We start from the raw sequence: 18483 nt of genomic DNA on the forward strand, positions 1-18483 counted from the left end.
GGCCCATCTTCCTCCCATAATTCCCTGGCCAGGATGGCGGAGCTCTTCGGGCTGAAGCCTTGCTATCCCTCTCACCTGTGCGACCAGAGAGCGGTCCCCGGCCCTCAGCATCAGGATCACCTGGGAGCTTGCTAAGATGTGCAGGTGAGTCACAGGCCCCATGCAGGTCTGAGCAGCAGAATTGCTCCTGTCGCATCCTGGGCGCTTTCTGTCCTTGCCTGACGTCAGGCCCTATGATCTGGTCCTCAGGCCCTGGTTCTTGATATTCATGGGACCTCAGCAGTCTTGGCCCGACACATGTCACAAGCTGAATGGTGACTTTCTTTCTCTCCCTGTACTTACTGTAACGATCCCAATCCTCCCCAAGGTTTACTCTGCAAACATAGGGGTGAGAAAAGAAAGAGGCAAAGATGCAGAATGGTGAAAGAGACAAACACACCGACTGCTCCCCGGGTTCCGGTAGCTTTGGCCGATGTGGGCGTGCGGGATGCCAGCGGTCTGCGTGGAGTCGGGGACCCGAGGAAGCGCTCGGGGCCTCGGTGTTGCACGTGCCGCCGCCGAGATGTCACCGAGGAGGGTCCTCCTCTCTGTTAGGGTGTGAGAGCTCCTGTCACCCAGTGCCCGGACAGCTCTACACTTCCTGAGCAAGCAGGCACCTGCCTGTGTCTTACAGGCCTATAGGGGGTAACTAAGCACTTCCCCATTTTTGCTTTGGCCGCTGGGAAGCTGCAAGTCAAATTTGTGGCCCAACAATGGTAAGTGTGTAATTGTGCGTGATCCCCACGAGTGGCTCATTCCTGCCTCCACGCTTCCCCCTGACTTTTCATATGTGCATTTTATTTAAAACCCATCTTTTCTTTATAAGCCACTCTCAATCTTGTCTGAAGCCAGGTGGAAGAAACTCACAGGCAGATACAGGTCTAGGTCCCTGACTACAGTTCGTCCCACTTAATCTTCACCAGGATCACAGGCTCTTTTTTCCGGAGGAGGAAAATGAACCTCAGAGAGGTTCGAGGCGCAAGCCGAGGGCAGCGGCTGAGTACTAAGTCCGGTGTCTCGGCTCTTGGTGTTCAGAGTTGCGCACCTGTAGGAAGCACGTGGACGTGGCTCTCGGGGCAGGTGGGCCAACACTGTGCTGAGAGGGAGCAGAGGAGAGATTCATATTGATCTGTCCTGGGACCTAGAACTCTCCACCAGGCATTATGGGGATTTGCCCAGCAGCCAGATGCTAGTGCGTAGGCTTGTTGATGCTATGTCCACTATTTCCCCCAGTTAACTGACCATGAAGCTTCTTGAGGGCAGAGCTGGGGCCAGTGATTCTGTGGATGGAGGAGGCAAACTGCTTTGTGGGAATGTGTGATTGTTTCAGTGCTGTGTGCCCGCCTCGCCCCCAAGGCCCTACGATCTTAAGGCAGATGCTGTGTGTTCCCCATATTGTTGGGGGCTCCAGGCAAGCTGGTACCCTCAAAGACTCAAAGTGAGCCTGCCCTCCTAGAATGAATTTAGGATGAATGCAGAAGATGACACAAGGCAGCTATTTAAGAATGAAGGAATTTATATGTACCAACAAGAAAAAAAATATTTTTAATTGAAAAAAGCAAATGAAAAAGCAGTGTATGTATTAAGATCCAATCTGTGTGTTTTAAACACACATAGTCATATGCACACACGCACACACACACACCCCACAGACCCCCATACGCAGAGATATCCCACCCCAATACCCCCTGTACACACACACACAAAAGGTCTTGACAGGGCTTGAAAGAGGTCTTGAAAGAAACCTCAAACACCAAACGATTAACAGCTACTTCTGGAAAGAAAGAGAGAAAGTAGAGTTATGGGTGACAGAACTTTTACTGCTTAATTTTTACTATATATACTTCCGTACTGTGAGAATTTTTTACAGAGTTGCCGCAGTTGTGGCCTCAGAAATGTAGGAGAGGAGCCTCGGTGAAGTAAGCAAGGGTGCCCCTACTGGCCCCAGCCTTTTGGGGGAGGGGGCAGAGTGAGCCAGGGTGCTGGGGAAGGCCGGCCTCACACCCCCAGACTCCATCAGCTAGCCATCCGCATGCGCGTCCACCTGGGAGGGCTGCTCTCCTCATCCTCCTCGCTGTGAAAGCCATCCGTCCAAGATGGATCCCTATTTTCCCAGCCACCCAGTCACGATGAACAAGCATCCTCTCTCTTGATGGGACACAGAAAGTCTCCTCATTCTTTTTTAAACGGCTGCCTTGTGTCACCTTTTACATTCATCCTCAGTTCATTGTAGGGGGCAGACTTCACTCCAGTCTTTGAGGGATCCAGGCGGCCTAGAGGAATGGACTTTGTCCTGGAAGGAGGAAGGTCACCTGGAAACATAAGATACCTCAGGGGAGGGCGGGCCGGAGTGCAGCAGAGGACGCTGGGCATCTAGGCTGGGCTTTCCAGGAAATGGGGCGCCAGGAGGAGGAATGGAAGATGCTGGGGAAAGGGGGTAAGGCAACTAGTCTAAAGCCATTCGGCCTGGGGTCCTACTGGGGTCACCTGAAAGCCACCTCTCAGCCTCTGTCCCCCAACACTAAGCTGTCTGTCCTAGCACACAGATCTGGAAGGCCACCGGACCCTAACCATGCCAGTTCCATTCCCACCCTCTTCCTTCATCATGCAAATGTTGTGGGTAAAGCCCAGGGACGGTTACCATCATTACGGGAAACTAGACGGTTTGGGGACAAAACTGACCTTTTGCTGTCTTGTGCAGGCAGGCAGTGGAGGGTTATAATCAAGAACATGAGCTTCGGAGTCAAAAACAGTTCAGAAACCAGCTGTGCCTCTTCCCAGCTGAGATCTCTGAGCTTCAGCTTCCTCGTGCGAATGTGACGCTGATGATGCCTATTTCTCGGGGGTGGGGTGGGGGGTGGGTTGTGAGGATCGGGTGAAATGATAGGAATAAGACATTTAACCGAAGCCTGCCAAGTAATCTCTCGATAACGACCAACTGCGAAGGCTGCGGGACAGTGCGGGACGACTGGTCCAACGGGACCGTGGCGCCACCTTGTGGCCTGCTGTCTCACAACAGCGACTGAATGTCCCTCAAATCCAAAGACCCTTTTTTCCAAAGCAGACTGTGCTTGATAGAGCTCATTGTTGGAATACGTAACGTCTGTCATGGTGAGTGTGTGACTGGTGTCCAGCACAGCATCTTAGAAGGGTCTTAGAGTTGCCAGAGAAACACCCGGGAGGACTCTCCCCTTCCCGCCAGCAGAGAGCCCCTTCTAATCGGCTGTCATTGCCCAAATACTCCCAGACGCTCCCAGCTTTAGAGGTGAGCAGGAGGCAAGGTTTTATTAGCTTTAGAGTGGGACAGGGGATGCACCAGCAGGTTAAAATGTCTGTGCTTAATTTCCAAGTGTCTATTTTCAAGTTCTGTCCTATTGCGATTCCCAGTTGTGCTCAGCTGCCCCTCCCTCCTGGCGTGTTCTTGCCCTCTCCCCCCTGCGTCACTCAAAACTCGCCCTTTTCTCCCCCAGCCCCACCTAAACCCTAACCTACAGTCAGCCTCCTCCTCATCCTACACACTAATGACTACCTCTTCTAAAATCACACCCCGGCTCTCTCTGCGCCCCTTTTCTGCGTCATTCTGCTCCTTAGCACTAGCACACCCGGTATGGGCTTGTTTACTCTCTGGCCCCATTTGAATGGAATCTCCAGCAGGGCAAGGATTTCAGGATTTCTCCAGTACTGTATCTTCAGCACCTGAAACCCATGCCTGGCTTACCGATGGTGCCCAATAATTGTTGATTGAAGGAAGAAGGAATGAAAGTGAAGGTGGAGTCTGCGGTGGGGAGAACTCATCACAGACTTAAAAATGAAAAGAAAATTGTTTTCCTAAGGTAGGAAGGGAGTTTCCTAAAGAAAGGGCCGATTTCATGAGTGTGAGACCGGTGCAGACACAGGCCCCTCAGAAGGGCCCGGGACCCGGGATTTAAAGCTCTGTGCTCGCAATCTTGAAAGTTTGAATAATTGTATCTTTGGATGTATGTTTTTTTAAAGTCAGGTCTGATGGGACAATGGCACCTATAGGGGTTTAGAGCCTCAGATCGTGCGAGGGCCTGCCTCCCGCTCCCAGCTCCCTCACTCCCTAGGGCACCAGGCCCCCTCCAGCTTCCCCTCCCTGCCTGTGCCCTCATGCCACATTCTGCTCCCAGAGGGCCTGCACGTGGGCAAGGGAGAGGTGGGGACCTGTGGCCTGAGGCATCGCAGGGCGGGGCATGACGGAAACTGCCCCCCCAGTACCTTTCTCCCCTCCTGGGCTGGCAGCTCCACGGCATGGCTGGTGGGCGACCCACTGGAGGCCTTGACAGGGGCAATACAGTAACCCTTATCCAGGTACAAAGAAAATCCCAGCTTGGAGGTGTAAGGATGCTTAGGAGTGACCTGTCTGCCGTACGTTGGGGCAGCGGGCCTGAGGGGGACATGCCTGGCTGGGCTGCTCCAGCCTGACATTAAGCAGGAGGGACGACAGGAGGCTGGAGGGACAACAAACGGGGCAAGCACCCAGCCAGGGGTCCCCAGACGCCAGTCACAGGGATCTGTGTGTGTCCCTTATGCTCAGCTTGAGGCACCCTCCCAGATGAGCCACAAAATACAAGTTATAGGTCAATGATTTTACACATGCACTAAATCTGCTATTTGCATTTAAAACTGCCATGGCACTGGGGCGCCTGGGTGGCTCAGTCAGTTAAGTGGCTGCCTACGGCTCAGGTCATGATCCCAGGGTCCTGGGATCGAGCCCCACGTCGGGCTCCCTGCTCTGCAGGGAGCCTGCTTCTCCTTCTCCCTTTGTCTGCCTCTCTGCCTACTTGTGCTATCTCTCTGTCAAATAAATAAATAAAATCTTAAAAAAAAAAAACTGCCATGGCACAATATAAAAGAGTGCTAAACTTCATGCTAATCATTTACAATGTTTTCTTTACTTTAAACATTAAATTACACCACCATAAGCAGAGAGACCTTGGAAGAAAGGACAAGGCTTTTCATGTACTTTTGATGGTATCTATTTCCTGCTTTTTGGTCAAAGAGCCTTACATTTTTATTTTGCACTGGGCCCTGCAAATTATATTCAACATTTATATCAAAGTGGTCCGATTCGGCTTAATCTGTGGGCATACCCTAAAGCCATGGAAACTAGTTCCTGATTGTTTCGATAATATCATTTGTCTTTGATGGAACTGCATTATCAACTGTGTAATAAACCAGCAATAAAAGCGCTAATATTCCCATTTATTATTAACCCTTCATAATTTGGTCTTATTTCATGAAGCCGAAAAGATTAGCAGTGCTAGGAAAACATCACAAACTGTGCGGGGCACAGCAAGCCCTGCTGATTCATATTAAGTCCAACACGTAAAAAAAGAATCCATCAAAACTAAGTTTCCCTCAAGGGTTGGGTATGTTCCAACAAGTTTTAGCCTGGATCAGATTTCTCAAGAGTAGCACTATTTAAAAAAAAAAAAAAAAGAAAGAAAGAAAAAGGAATGGCACTATTAATAGATATTTTGTGGTGGGCGTGGTCCTGTGCATCATAGGACATTTAGCAACGCCCCTGGCCTCTGCCCACTAGATGCAAGAAGTGCCCTCCCCGCAACTATTACAATTTCTGTCTCCAAAGATTGCCAAATGTCCGCTGGGGGGCAAAGTGGCCCCTAGTTCAGGACTGGCTTAGACGGATTAATGAGATGGAGAGTAAAATACCATCACAGCGCTCGTGAGTGCCTGCCAGACGGGAGTTCTCTCCTCTGCCTGCTAGTGCCCATGAACCACACACACAGACGCCCTGAACTAAGAGATCAACAAATGCAAGAGACATAAATATAGGAAAACTAAACAATGCTTTTATTTAGTGAGAAACAGGTGGTAAATGACAGCCAGCTGAAACACTCTTAAATAGAATAAAAAGGGAAGAATATAGACATCACAGTGATGAATTTCACAAAAAGTGACAGATTTCCACGCAGACCAACGGGACACTTAAAAGCAAGAGGTCACAGTATTCGTGGCCGATTTGTACCCAACTAGGTTCTCTAAGCTCAAGAACATTTAAAACCTTACATCTGGGCACCACAACTCTAAGAACGCCACTCAGTCGTTTAAACCTTCTAAGTGCTATACCTGGGTACTTTTTTCCTAACATTATTTTCCCCCAACATTTAGAATGTCATGTTTCATGTTCCAGTAGTAATCACACACAGGATTAAAAGCCCCACCAACCAAGAAAATGTCATTCTTTCTATAAAGAAAGAAAAATTAAAGGTGTGGACATTTCGTACAATTGTTGCAGAACAACCAAAGCAATTCCAAAATATCTTGCTCACTATACAGAAAGGCATGGCTCATAGAACCAAGTATGTAGAGCGACAGCAGTTGAATATCAATCTTTAAAGGGTAGGCAAGGCTAAACACTGTACACAGCTCTGGGGCTCTCTGCTAGGCTAGCGCATGCCCAGAATCTGTCTGCTTTTCAGTTGGTAATTTTTTTCAATATCTGACAACGCTTGAGCACGGAGCTGAGCAGCGTGAAGCCTTTTCTTCAGGTCTTTGCACTTGGATTTGGAGGTGAGCAGACTCTCAGAATTCTCACTCCTCATGACGTTCTCTTTACTTTCCCCACTGAAATGAACTTTCTTCTTAATTATTGAGGATGGAAGATCGAAAAGTTCTTTAGAAAGAAAAGAGAAAGGGTTTTAAGTTCAACTCCTCCATATTTATCAGACTTCTCAAAAATATTTATTCTTTCAGTTCACATTTGAAATCTGGGGACCTGTGTGATTTTCTCTGGGATAGGAGGTTAGGGGCATGATGCTGGAAGAAATCAATTCATTTTTTAACCCACAGCATTGAAAAACAATTCTGGAATGTGCCAAGGAACGTAGTCTCTTAACAACCAACTCTTCTTTCAAGGTTAAGTGCATTGAGGATTACAGGCCACAACGTAAAACTTCTGGAAATCAATGTGATTTATCTCTATTCTTGAAAGCAAGTGCTATTCTACCTAGAACACATAACTTCCACAAAAGTAAGGAAGCAGAAGCTTTTTTTTTTTTTTTTTACAGAGAACACCTATCGTTTTGGTTAAATACTCAAGAACACTTATTTCAAAGCAGCTTAATTGAGCAGAAACTTGTTTCAAAAAGAACCTAGGCAAATACAGCATGGACACGGTAATTCAAGTTAATGGTGTAGTGAAAAATGTGAATTGTGTTTTTTACATGAAGAAAAATGTACTTGAAGTGGCTACACCATTAGCTACTGACGGAACTATCTGGGGGTTGGGGACTTGCAGTTTTGAATTCCAGAAACCTTCTATTTTTCCTTTGTGTTCATTTAAAGGAACTATGTTCAAATATTTACTGAGCTCTTTGTATGGGACATTGTGGACCAAACAAAGGCCCCATTTTCGTAGGAGGAGACAGACCATAAACAAGTAAACAAGCACATAGGAGGAATATTTGAGGTGATATGGGGGGGAAATAACAATGAGAGAGGGAGACAGAAGGGCTGGGTGGTGTTTGCAGGGGTGAAAGCTGCATAATAAGGTGACTTTTGAGCAGAGACTTGATGCAAGGGAGGAAGTGAGAAGCCAGGTGTTTCTCTGGAGGAGATGCTCGAGGCCCAAGAAATGGAAAGGTCCTGGGGTCGGGGGTCGGGGCCAGGGTCGGGGCAGGTTGCAGAGAGAAGCGCTGCCTTCCAATTGTCTTGGGACTTCCCACTTCATACATCGTGCGTGTTCCAGCTGCAAAGCAGACTCAGTGGCTTTTGGACCTTGATTCTACTGTTTCAGAGATGTCCACCTTTATTATCACAAATATCTGTCTTTATAAACTGACAACGTACACTGTAAATCTGATGAATGGGGTAGTTTTAGAAGAAAGAAGTGTTTAGAAAAAGAATTCGTATTTCACTAAGTAGAACATGAGTTCACATTCCATTAAATAGACTAGGAGCATTTACAGAGACGCTGCTGCTGACTGGGATGATTTTGATGTATCACATTTTACTCTGATCTGAATTTTATAGCCCGAGGGCAGGGAGAGGCTATTTCCAACTGTCCTGAGTGCACAAGGGCACCCACTCGTCCCTGCTTTGTTGTTTATGACTGATGTGCTCAGTGCTTTTAGTGCTCGCTGCCATCAAGTAGCTCCTAGCTCTGGGCGGGGGGGGGGTCCTTGATTCCTACAGCTCATTTTAAGTGTTCGCCATGACTCGCATCGAGGTAGACACACCTCTCTCTCTCTCTATGTATATATATACACCTATTTCTCTATCCTATACTGAAACACATCATCCTGCTCTAGCTCTTTTCAGCCTTTGTTCGAAGACTCTCAGGGCAAGAAGTAAATAAGCTCTTTCCCTGGAGGAGCAGACCCGGCAGGACCTTCGAGAATTCTGGACAACGGGTTTGATGCGTGAATCTCACCCAGATAAAAATGTCTCCTCGCTCTACCACAGTGATCATAATTTCAGCCTATTTTGTCTTTGTGGGTGGCATAAAGAGAAAAGCTGGAATAAACATTCTAAAAATACTGAAATGGTAGGTAGCAATATTGAGAAAAACGATATTTCCAAAGAGATGACGCCCAAGTTTTATATAATTCTTGTTTCATTTACTTCCATCACTTAGCTCTCTAATGTTGTTATAACCATCAAACTAACTTAAGTAGGTTTTTTGGTCTGTTCCAGATACAAAACGCTGCCATGCTCACTGAAGTGACCGGATTCTCTCTCAATTCCAGATGGAAAGGACAGTCTTCACCCATGCTGCCCTCCGTGGCGGGAGAGGCCATAAGAACTCTGCCTAAGTTTCACTGGAAACTTCAGATACACAATTTTTAAAAGCAACAAAAACACTCTATAAAAAATAATTTGTGTCATAAAAGAAATTTAGAGAAAAGAGGTTTAGCGCTGTGCATTTTCTATCATCTTCAAGAGTAGATTAAGCTGGATGGAGAGTATCTGTGGACTGGAGAAGGCCCGTGCACCCCAGCTGCGACTCTCAGAGCACAGCGGGGGCACAGGGCCCACAGAGGCAGGGCCCTGTCTGCACACGACACGGAGGAGCGCGAGGAACACAAACAGCGCACGGAGATACCAACCAACCAAATTTCGACAAACACACGTTTCAATGTGAAGCGGTCTTAGCAAAGATCCAAAAGTGATGGCTTATTCTACAGTCGGTTTATCACCCCTCATAAGCCATACTTTCTGTAAAGGAGGTGGCACGTATGATCTGCTCACATGGCAGGAGTAAAATGCTGGGATTTCTGATTCAAAATGGAGAGAAATGTCGAGTTTTGATAATATACCGAGAGAAAAATCTGAAATGCACAATATTTTTAAGAATGTCCTCACTTTTAAAAACAAGTATAAAAAAACACACAGTTTGATGAGGTAAATAAAATTGAAGACGAAATCATGACGACTCATTGCCTCAAGTCTATGAACCCATGAAGTAAATCACTGCTATCACAGAATCATTATTTCCATTGAAATGTGTGTAGTCAATGAACTCCAACTTAAAATGGGAAATTTCATCAATTAAAAGGGCTACCAAAGCCCCACGGCACCAATACTGGTGCCCTTCCTTCCTCTGTGGGGCTTCTGTTGGCGGAGCCGATTCTCATACCTGGACCGCTCGCCAGACACAGGAACTTCTGCTCCTTCAGGAGGCTGTAATTCTTCAACAGACTTTCTGCCCTAGCCAGCTTGTCCTCTGCCAGTCTCTCCCGAACACAAAGCTCCCGTTCCTTCTCTTTAAAAAGGCAAGGGGACAAGAACGATGTTAAGCAGAGACTGTGGGTAGAAGACAGTTCACAATTGGTCATCGCGCCGCTTCTCATCACTAAGACCAGCGCACCTCACTGGCGCTGGGTAAGTTTTCTTACCAGAAACCCCGGGCAACCTGTTGTGCTAGGTTTTAATTCAGCACTTCAGTGTGTGGCGTGCTGTCTTAGGCTTTCTCATAAGGACCGGTTTAAGCACAAACACGAAGTTAGTATCAACCTTTGGTCATGTTGTCTGAGAGGAACTCATTTGGGAAAATAAACAACTAAAGTCATCTCTGCTCTCTACTGAGAATGGGTAACGGTCCGTTTTCTGGGCATTACCGGACCGCACAGAACAAACCCTCCTTCTTCTTCTGGGTGAAGAGAAAAAAACCACAACTCAGTTAGGAGGTACTTCTTTAGATTAGCAACAAAGGCCATTGTTTAATCCATGGCCCAGAATTCAGAAAGTTCAGATTTCAGTTGCTGTAAGAAACTACAGAACACTGGGGAAAGTTTTAATAAAAGGATTGTTTGTTTTACAAAATCTTTTGACAGAAGCATCAAGAAAAGGTTTCTGGGTAAGCACAGGTTATACTTCCGCAGAAAGCGTATCTCAAGGCATTATACGACCGTCATGAGGAACAACCGTCATCAGGAAGTAAAAACGGACGAATGCGTTGGATGCTTGTAAGTTCATTTAAACAGAAACCTATCTATAGTCCGCACAGGGCATGAAGCTGCAGAAGCAAAATCCGGTGACCCGCGAGGGTGGCAGGAGACGGTCGTAATTCCCTCCCTCGTCCCTTAATGTTGACAAGAAGCTCACGGGCTGTTACTACCCTGCATCGGGCGAAAACCTGAGTAGCGGCTCGTACTTGAGGCGAGTAGACGACTTTCAACATCAAGAACTCATTAGCACCTGATCAGTTAATCCTCATCAGAATGTTTTACGGACCCAGAACACCTTGCGCTCTACTGAGTTGCCCGAACGTATTGAGTCCCCCACGCGACAGGATTTTACACCTGGACTGTGCTGGATCAGTCACAGCAGAAATTGAAAGTGATGGCTTTTATTACGGAGGGCAGCAAATGCGAAAACCCTCTTTTACAATGGGAAAAAAAATTAGGGTATAAACCTATGAAGGAAGGGAAAGAAAAAGTAGCTCCACAGGAACGTGTAACGGCTACTGCGTTAGGGTCATCTCCGTCAGCAACCAACGGTCAGAGCGACCGAGCTCAGAAAAGGAGTCTCAGCAGGAAGGTGCCAGCACGCTTCATTTACTATTTCACAAGACGTACTTTGGTTTCTCAAGTATTTGGAAGAATGTTCTAGTAGAACACACACGTGTCAAATACTCCTTTCAAACAGTTCACACACATCAAAAGAACCCTCCAGAGCTCTCTGGAGCTCTGCCCCCATTTGGACTTACGCTCCAGCCTTTCTTCTCGAGCTTTGAGGGCTCGCTCTCGCTCCTGTAGCTGCAGTTCCTTTAGTTTCAGCTCTCCCAAGACAGGGCTGGAGTCCTGCAACTTCTCTGGTTCTAATCGACGCCCTCTTCTCTCGGGATTTCTTCTTTGCTCTTCTGCAACCAAGTCTGCTATCAAAGGATTCTCGAGAATTTCTTCAACAGAAGGTCGGTGGTAATCCTGGGGGAAAAAATGTTCAGTGTTATAGTCAGATTTCATAACACGATACTCATCCTAAAAGAGCAGGTCCATGAAAAACGGCATACATTTCCAAGACGAAAGGAAGGACTCCTTTATGGATGGGTCTTAAAACACCTGGTAAGGTTAAGTTCACTGGGGGCTTTATTAACCCATGAGGTTCTGGGTCCACAAGGTAATGCAGATGTGAGCTTACCTTTGTTCCCCCTTAGCCTTTCTAAAAAAAGTTCAATTCCTGAGCTGCTGCTTGGTGGCACTGTTAGGTCTGCTCTAAGGCACGGCCCGTCCTTGCATCTCTACTACTACTTTAAGTGAGATCCTCTCACTGACCTTCAGTCCTGTTAGGTCACCATTATCCTTCTTTGTAATTCCACAGCATTGAACTCCTGCTTTACATCAACCTGACCCTAGGACATCTCCCTCCCCATCCCATGGCCAGATTTTTTCCACCTAATCTCTTTATTTCCCCTCGATTCTTTCTAGCCAGCCCTCCCCAACCCCATCTCTGGTCTCTAATCTCTCATTTGGAGAGAGAAACAGGGTAATGAAGTCATTTGTGGCCCCTTCCCTTGCCACCTGCCACACTGAGGTAGACAAGGGAACTGAGGATTTGGAGCTTTTCTGCAATCTTGCTTTGCTACCATCTGTTAGCAGGGCAGAGGGAGGGAGGAGGCATAAAGAGAGCACAGAAGGTAGGCCAGCAAGGAGGCACAATTTGCCAAATTTACATGTTTTCACTCGCGTTAACAGAGTAGATTTAGTTAAGGAAATACAGCTAATGCTTCTTCAGTCTCCATGCTCCAAGAGAGAAAATATACTACTCCACAATGTAATTGAGAGATAGAAACAGACAATATAATCTTATACTCTTTACCTTTAAATTTAACATCCTTGTAATAATGTCATTCAATTCATCAGAGTAACGATAGGGAATTCGCCTGAATTTGCCTTCTCTAATCTTCCCAGCTAGTTCTTTCTGGTTGAAAGCTGTAAATGGAGGCCTGGGGGAGAAATGTTTTTAATGTAAAAAGGAAACTATGGAATAGGAACCAAATCAAAAGCACAGTTTAAGCTCCAATTTGTATATATGCTTCTTCTGGGATCGTCCTCCTCAGCTAAGTTGCCCAACCTTGGCATTAGACATCTAGGGTCATATGTTTGTTAGGGGGGCTGTCCTATGCATCCTACTACGTTTTGCAGTATTGCTGGCCTCTATTCATGAGATGCCAGTAGCTGTCCCTAGCTGTGACATCCAAAAATGTCTCCAGACATTATCAAATGTCCCATGGAGGGCAAAACTGTTTCCCCACTCCCTGGCTGAGAACACTGCTCTATAGTTTAGAAGGGAAAAAAAAAAAGGAAAAGAATGGGAGCTCTTTCTTGTTCTCCAGACCTCCAGACCTTTCCCCTAGATTTCTGTTTCATTTCCATAGGCCTGACCTATGTGCTCTCCCCTTGAGCTAAGCATCAGTCTAGCAAGGGATGCATCTAACCAGGTTAAAAGTGTGAACCAGCCTCAGGGCTGGTTCTAATTTGCAAATAATTTTTTAACCTGCCCATCTATCTTAATTTTAACCCAAGGTATGAGTCTTTCAGACTTGAATACATATGGATGCTCAAAAAGCTGAACCCAGTGAAAGGTGACAAGCCTCTGTGACTGTAAACTTCAGACCAGAAATCTGTCTTCATCATACTTACATTAATGCACACAATTCATACAGCAAACAACCTAGTGACCAGATATCTGATTTCTCATTGTAGGACATGCGATTCATTTGTTCCTAAAGGGGGAGAAAAGGGTAAAAATGTAAGAAGAGTTAAAAGTTTATATTGTTTTAAAACTTACAAAATGACGTGAGACAAAAATGGAAATTTTAAGTTTGGTAATATTGACCCAGAGCAAAAAAAAAAAAGAAAAAATTTTATATTATAAATATTTTATATCTGTAACAAAAATATCAAATGCAAAAGGCTCATTCAGTTTATGTCAGATCTTGTATCATAATAACAAAAGATAGTACTTTGTATTTTATCTTCAAATTTATAATGGAGAAAAGGTAATGATCTTATCCTAATATACTTTGTCCCATATAAATCAATCACTTATTTTTCATTCACAAATGTTATTGTTACAAGAGATCAGGTGCTGATAATTCAAACCTCTACCCTCAAGGCATTCATAATCTAGAAACTCCATTTTAAAAGAACCAGAGAAAATTTCAGAATAACCAAAACATATATCTGGCCCACATTTAAGTGATATAGACATAAAATGGCTAATTGAATTATCCATTTATATATTTTCCCCTTAGTCCACAGTATAAATCACAGTATCAACTACGATTCTCATTTTCTAGTTTAATCATTTGCCTGTCTCCCACACATACAGTAATAGTCTACCATAGTTCTTATTCTCAAGAGGGCACAGAATCAAGTACCAAAACCTTCAGGAAGCTTCTTAGTGTTTTAAACTCCCAGCAGGTGAGTCTGATACCACTTCCTGACAATTAATGCATTAGGGAGGGATGCACTGATCTGATTACAAGGGCAGGAGGGAAAAGGAACAAAAGAATTACACAGGTTTCAAAATTTTCCAAGAACCACTTCTGGATAATTTTCCTTTATGTTAAAGGCTTTTCTATTTGGAATCTGATACACTGAGAAAATGACACAGTTCTGGCAATGTCTAATCTTAGTCAAAAAACTGTTAATTTGCAAAGTTTTATACTATAGTCAGATTGGTGAAAATAACTCAAAAAGATTTGGAAAGTCCTGGAAATGTTTATGAACGGCTAAAAAAAAAGTGAATAAATCTCCATCTTGATCTGCTCAGATTTCATATACAACACATCGGTGAGAGCACATACTGCTGCAAGCTTTTCAAGAGCCACCAGGTAGGGGCGCCTGGGGGGCTCAGTTGTTGAGCGTCTGCCTTCGGCTCAGGTCATGGTCCCAGGGTCCTGGGATCGAGCCCCGCATCGGGCTCCCTGCTCAGCAGGGAGCCTGCTTCTCCCTCTCCCACTCCCTCTGCTTGTGTTCCCTCTCTCGCTGTGTCTCTGTCAAATAAATAAATAAAATCTTAAAAAAAAAAAAAAAAAGAGCCACCAGGTAATATCTAGACAGTCATAAACAGTTCATATCCTTTTCTCTGGCAATTTTGTTCTGAGAGCCACATGCCAAGGAAATAACCAAAAAGGAAGAAAGAACAATTCACACAAAGGCATGCAGAGCAGGGCTCCTTAGAAGGGTAAGAAATGTTGGAAACAAAATATCCAGCAACAGAGGGAAGGGATACATAAGGTGGGTGGGCTTCAGCTCCATTGCCAGAAAAGGCAACAAAAAAAACACACAAGTACACGGAGTTAACACTTTAAAAACATGTTCTCTGAAGTGAGATCTGAATCTCCATGCACAAGAATCATCTAGAGAGTCTGTTAAAAGGCAGAGTCCAAAATGAAAAGTGGAAGGGGGGTGGAGGGAAGCAGAGTGCAAGAACCGGGTTTGGGGCCCAGGACTCTGCATTTTAAACAAACCCTCCAAATAAGTCCAAGCTGGTGTACAGGACCCATGGCACTTTGGGAAATGTTGCTCTTGAGGCCAGAGACAAAACCCATTTCATCTTTGTAATCCCAGCACTTGGCACATGAAAGTCATTCAATAAAAGCTTCTCTTTAGGGGCGCCTGGGTGGCTCAGTCGGTTAAGGGTCTGACTCTTGGTTTCAGCTCGGGTCATGATCTCAGGGTCCTGGGATTGAGCTCTGAGTTGAGCTCTGCACTCAGCTGGGAATCTGCTTGAGATTCTCTCCCTCTCCCTCCGCCCCTCCCTCCACTCATGCACTTGCATGCTCGCTCTCTCAAATAAATAAATAAATCTTAAAAAAAAAAAAAAAAGCTTCACTTTAATTGCTCATATAGAGGAATTTAACAGTTTGATGATCCATCTGGAAAAATGTAAATTTAAAATGAGCACCATTATTAATTCTTGGCTATTGTATATTACTAAGCAAACAAATAAACAAAACCTCAATTTTCCTGCATTTGAATGCTTAGCATTAGGATGTTTAAAAAGTATCTAAATTCTGAAGTACTTACAGGAGACATGTAATAGGGTGTGCCAACAAATGTTTTTGCAAAACTCGTATCATGGTTTAATATTCTAGCTAGCCCAAAGTCCCCAAGCTTAACGTTTTGCTTGCCATCCAGAAAAACGTTGGCTGGTTTCAGATCCCGATGCAGCACGGTATGGCCACCATCGCTTCGTCTGTGACATTCCTTTAGGGCCAGAGTCAACTGAGTCATCACTCGAAGAACAAACTCTTCATCTAAGTATTGTCTGAAACCAAAGCAGTTATACAGCATATAACTTCTGAACAAAACCGTTAAAAAGATGGGATAATGTGAAGTATCTAGTTTTCAAAGTGTACAAATAGGGAAATAAACTCTTATTTTCAATATGAGATATGGGTGTTGATTCACCAGGGATTTTCTAAAGTACTGAGGATCCACTAAACAAATACAAGTACAATCTCCCACATTACTAAGTACTTGATCCCCAATCCTACAACAGGGTGCTTAACAGAAATGAAACTTGGCCCATTCTCAGCTTAAGTTTAAAAGATTAATTTACCTTTCCTTTGTTCCCTTTGTAATTACGCTAGCCAGGTCCCCTCCTTCGCAATATTCCATTACAATGTACAGTGTTGTGTTGGTTCGGTCAATAATTCGATCATAGTAACGGACAATGTTTGGATGTTTCAGTTCACGAAGTAAATTCACTTCAGAAACAAGCATCTGTTTCTCAACTTCTGTCATGGAGCCATAGTCAAGTTCTTTCCAAACTAATATCTGAAGTAAGAATTTCCAAGGTATGAATGAACTCATTGTACTCAAAGACAAAGAATGAACATTCTAAAATTTAAAAATTTTTAAAAAGTCACTTCTCTATTAAATAGCTCACACGGTCATTATCATCTAATTTAGTTCAATGAACTTAGGAACCCCTGCGTCTATTTCCATAACTTTGCCCTAAATTTCAAGCAGTAAATGATGCAATGGGAGAGAGGGGGATGAGGCACATTAGGCCTCCTCCAACACCCTACCCTCAGTTGCTTTGTGGCAGGTTGGTAGAAGGTACTTTGGTCAAAGCTGGAGCAGAGGTAGTCAAAGTTCCTAATCATTCCAACCAGTCAAACTTTTCCAGGGTGAGAGATCTTGTAAAGATCCCTCCATCAGCAGTCAGGCAGTTTCCTCTCCATTGTTTCTTCCTGTATAAGATCTACCCACACAACTGGGAAATAAGAATCCAATAATCCGAAGAATGGGTATTTTAAATGAGTTCTGACTGCACGACAAAATCTCCAGGTTCTGCTGGCCCTGCCTCTTTCCCAAGTCCAAGAGGACTACTCTACTCTGAAAAGACCTCAAGACTCAGCTACCTGTCACTAATGGGAGGCCCTTAGCAAGTCAAAGCAGGAAAAAGGAGGAAAAGGGAAGAGAAAGGGAAAAATAGAGAGAGAGATCTCAAAAGACGCAGTCTCCCAGCTCTTGAGCGACCCAGGGCAGACACAGACCTGGAAGAGACGAACTCTTCCAGGCACCCCGCCTTGGAGACCCACAGCCCCAGGCCTCTCGCTCCCCCGCCATCCCAGGGGCCGAGGACGCTCGCCGCAGGGGCGGAGACAGGGCGGTGGCCCGCGCTCACCTTGCCGTCGCTCTTCCTCCGGATCTTCTGGCAGCGGCCATAGGAGCCCGTGCCAATGGTGTACAGCACCTCGTAGTCCTCCGCCCGAGTGGGCATGGCGCGGCCCGCCGCAGGTCTCCTGCAGGTCGCTCCGCCGGCTCGGACTGCGAGCCACACTACCTATCTAGCCGCTCCAGTCTCCAGCCCGGTTTAACCGACGCGGGCCCTGTCCTGGCAGCCTATTGGCCCGCGGTGAAGTCGCTTCGCCTCTCTGATTGGTTGAAAGAACACAACATCCTAGGCATCTTGGGAAAGGCGTATCGCTGGGCAACCGCGTCGGCGTCGCTGTCGGCGTCGGCCTCCCCTCCCCCGCCCCGCCCCGCGCCCTCGTCGAGAGAAAGGGGTGGAGCTAAACCAAAAGGAGGCGGGGGATAGAAAGCGGGTGTAGGCGGGTCTCCCCAAGTCTGTCCCTCCCGCTGAGGTCGCCAAGGTAATCGAAGTCCGGAGACCTCTCCTTGGGGTTCTTTGCACGCTGCCGCCACCAGCTACCTTCTGACCTTTGCACTCTGACCCCTCACAATACCCACTCTCCTCTGCACACGCCCTCCTCTTAGGTTCCTGAACGCTGAGCCTTGGCGGGGTCACTGAAGACGTGCTGGGAGCTGAGTGCTGGGATGCAAAGTACAGAACCTCTACTAAAGCGTGAACGAGTGCAGACCATGGTTGGGGACTGTGCCAAGCACTTTACATGTGTTGTCTCATTTATTCCTCAACACAAACCTATAATGCAGGAATTGGTGTTCTTGCCCATGAGGCAACAGAAGCACAGAAGAGTTAGATTAGTTGCTTTAGGTCCAACAGCCAGGAAGAGAAGAATCAGTTTGAAAACAGCGGATACTCATAGAAATGATTTAAAGCTTACACGTGACTTTAGGGTGTAGTCATCATAGAGAGACTATATTTTTGAACACTACATTTAGAGTCCTGTTTAACATGCACAGGATGTATGCAAAACCTCAGCGTAGAATATTCCTTGGTGTTTTGGAACACCCAGGAGAATATGGTGACTCTCCAGCTGAGGCAGTCAGGTTTACCTTTAAGACGCCTACAAAAAAATTTTTATTAGAAAAGACTACCACATAGGTTATTTGGGGTGCCAAACACATAATTAATTGACAATACTTCATAAGATATAGCTTCTTCTGGGTGCCCAGCTCACCTACTCAGATCAAAGAGTCCCATTTTTACCTGGGAGAGGGGGCCAGCCCTGGGTGGAGGAATAGTCCATTACCAGAAGGCTAATAGTTTGGCAGCGCGTATGTAGGTCAATTTTCT

General features: G+C 45.6%; 1 protein-coding gene across 1 annotated transcript; it reads right to left on the minus strand.

The window, feature by feature from the left end:
- Positions 1 to 5860: 5860 nt before the first annotated feature.
- Positions 5861 to 17380, minus strand: NEK2 (NIMA related kinase 2). The gene is made up of 8 exons (XM_045876145.3): positions 17170 to 17380; positions 16096 to 16313; positions 15561 to 15801; positions 13167 to 13249; positions 12343 to 12469; positions 11234 to 11450; positions 9662 to 9787; positions 5861 to 6697 (listed from the first exon to the last, which is right to left on the minus strand). Exons 1-8 carry the CDS (start codon positions 17263 to 17265, stop codon positions 6471 to 6473), a joined length of 1335 nt encoding a protein of 444 aa, XP_045732101.1. The 5' UTR covers positions 17266 to 17380; the 3' UTR covers positions 5861 to 6470.
- Positions 17381 to 18483: the final 1103 nt, after the last annotated feature.

This window comes from Mirounga angustirostris, unplaced genomic scaffold (genome assembly GCF_029215605.1).
Source record: "Mirounga angustirostris isolate CCGP_5_RB_7025 unplaced genomic scaffold, mMirAng1.0.hap1 SCAF_6, whole genome shotgun sequence".
Classification (NCBI taxonomy): domain Eukaryota; kingdom Metazoa; phylum Chordata; class Mammalia; order Carnivora; family Phocidae; genus Mirounga; species Mirounga angustirostris.

What these genes read in the sequence shown, in the direction of transcription:
- NEK2 (XM_045876145.3), bottom strand. Translation starts at nt 17,265, where the DNA reads ATGCCCACTCGGGCGGAGGACTACGAGGTGCTGTACACCATTGGCACG. An exon ending in ACAAAGGGAACAAAGGAAAG is followed by an intron (nt 15,802 to 16,095) that starts GTAAATTAATCT and finishes CTTTGGTTTCAG; the next exon opens with ACAATACTTAGATGAAGAGT. An exon ending in CAAGGATGTTAAATTTAAAG is followed by an intron (nt 11,451 to 12,342) that starts GTAAAGAGTATA and finishes TTTTTCCCCCAG; the next exon opens with GATTACCACCGACCTTCTGT.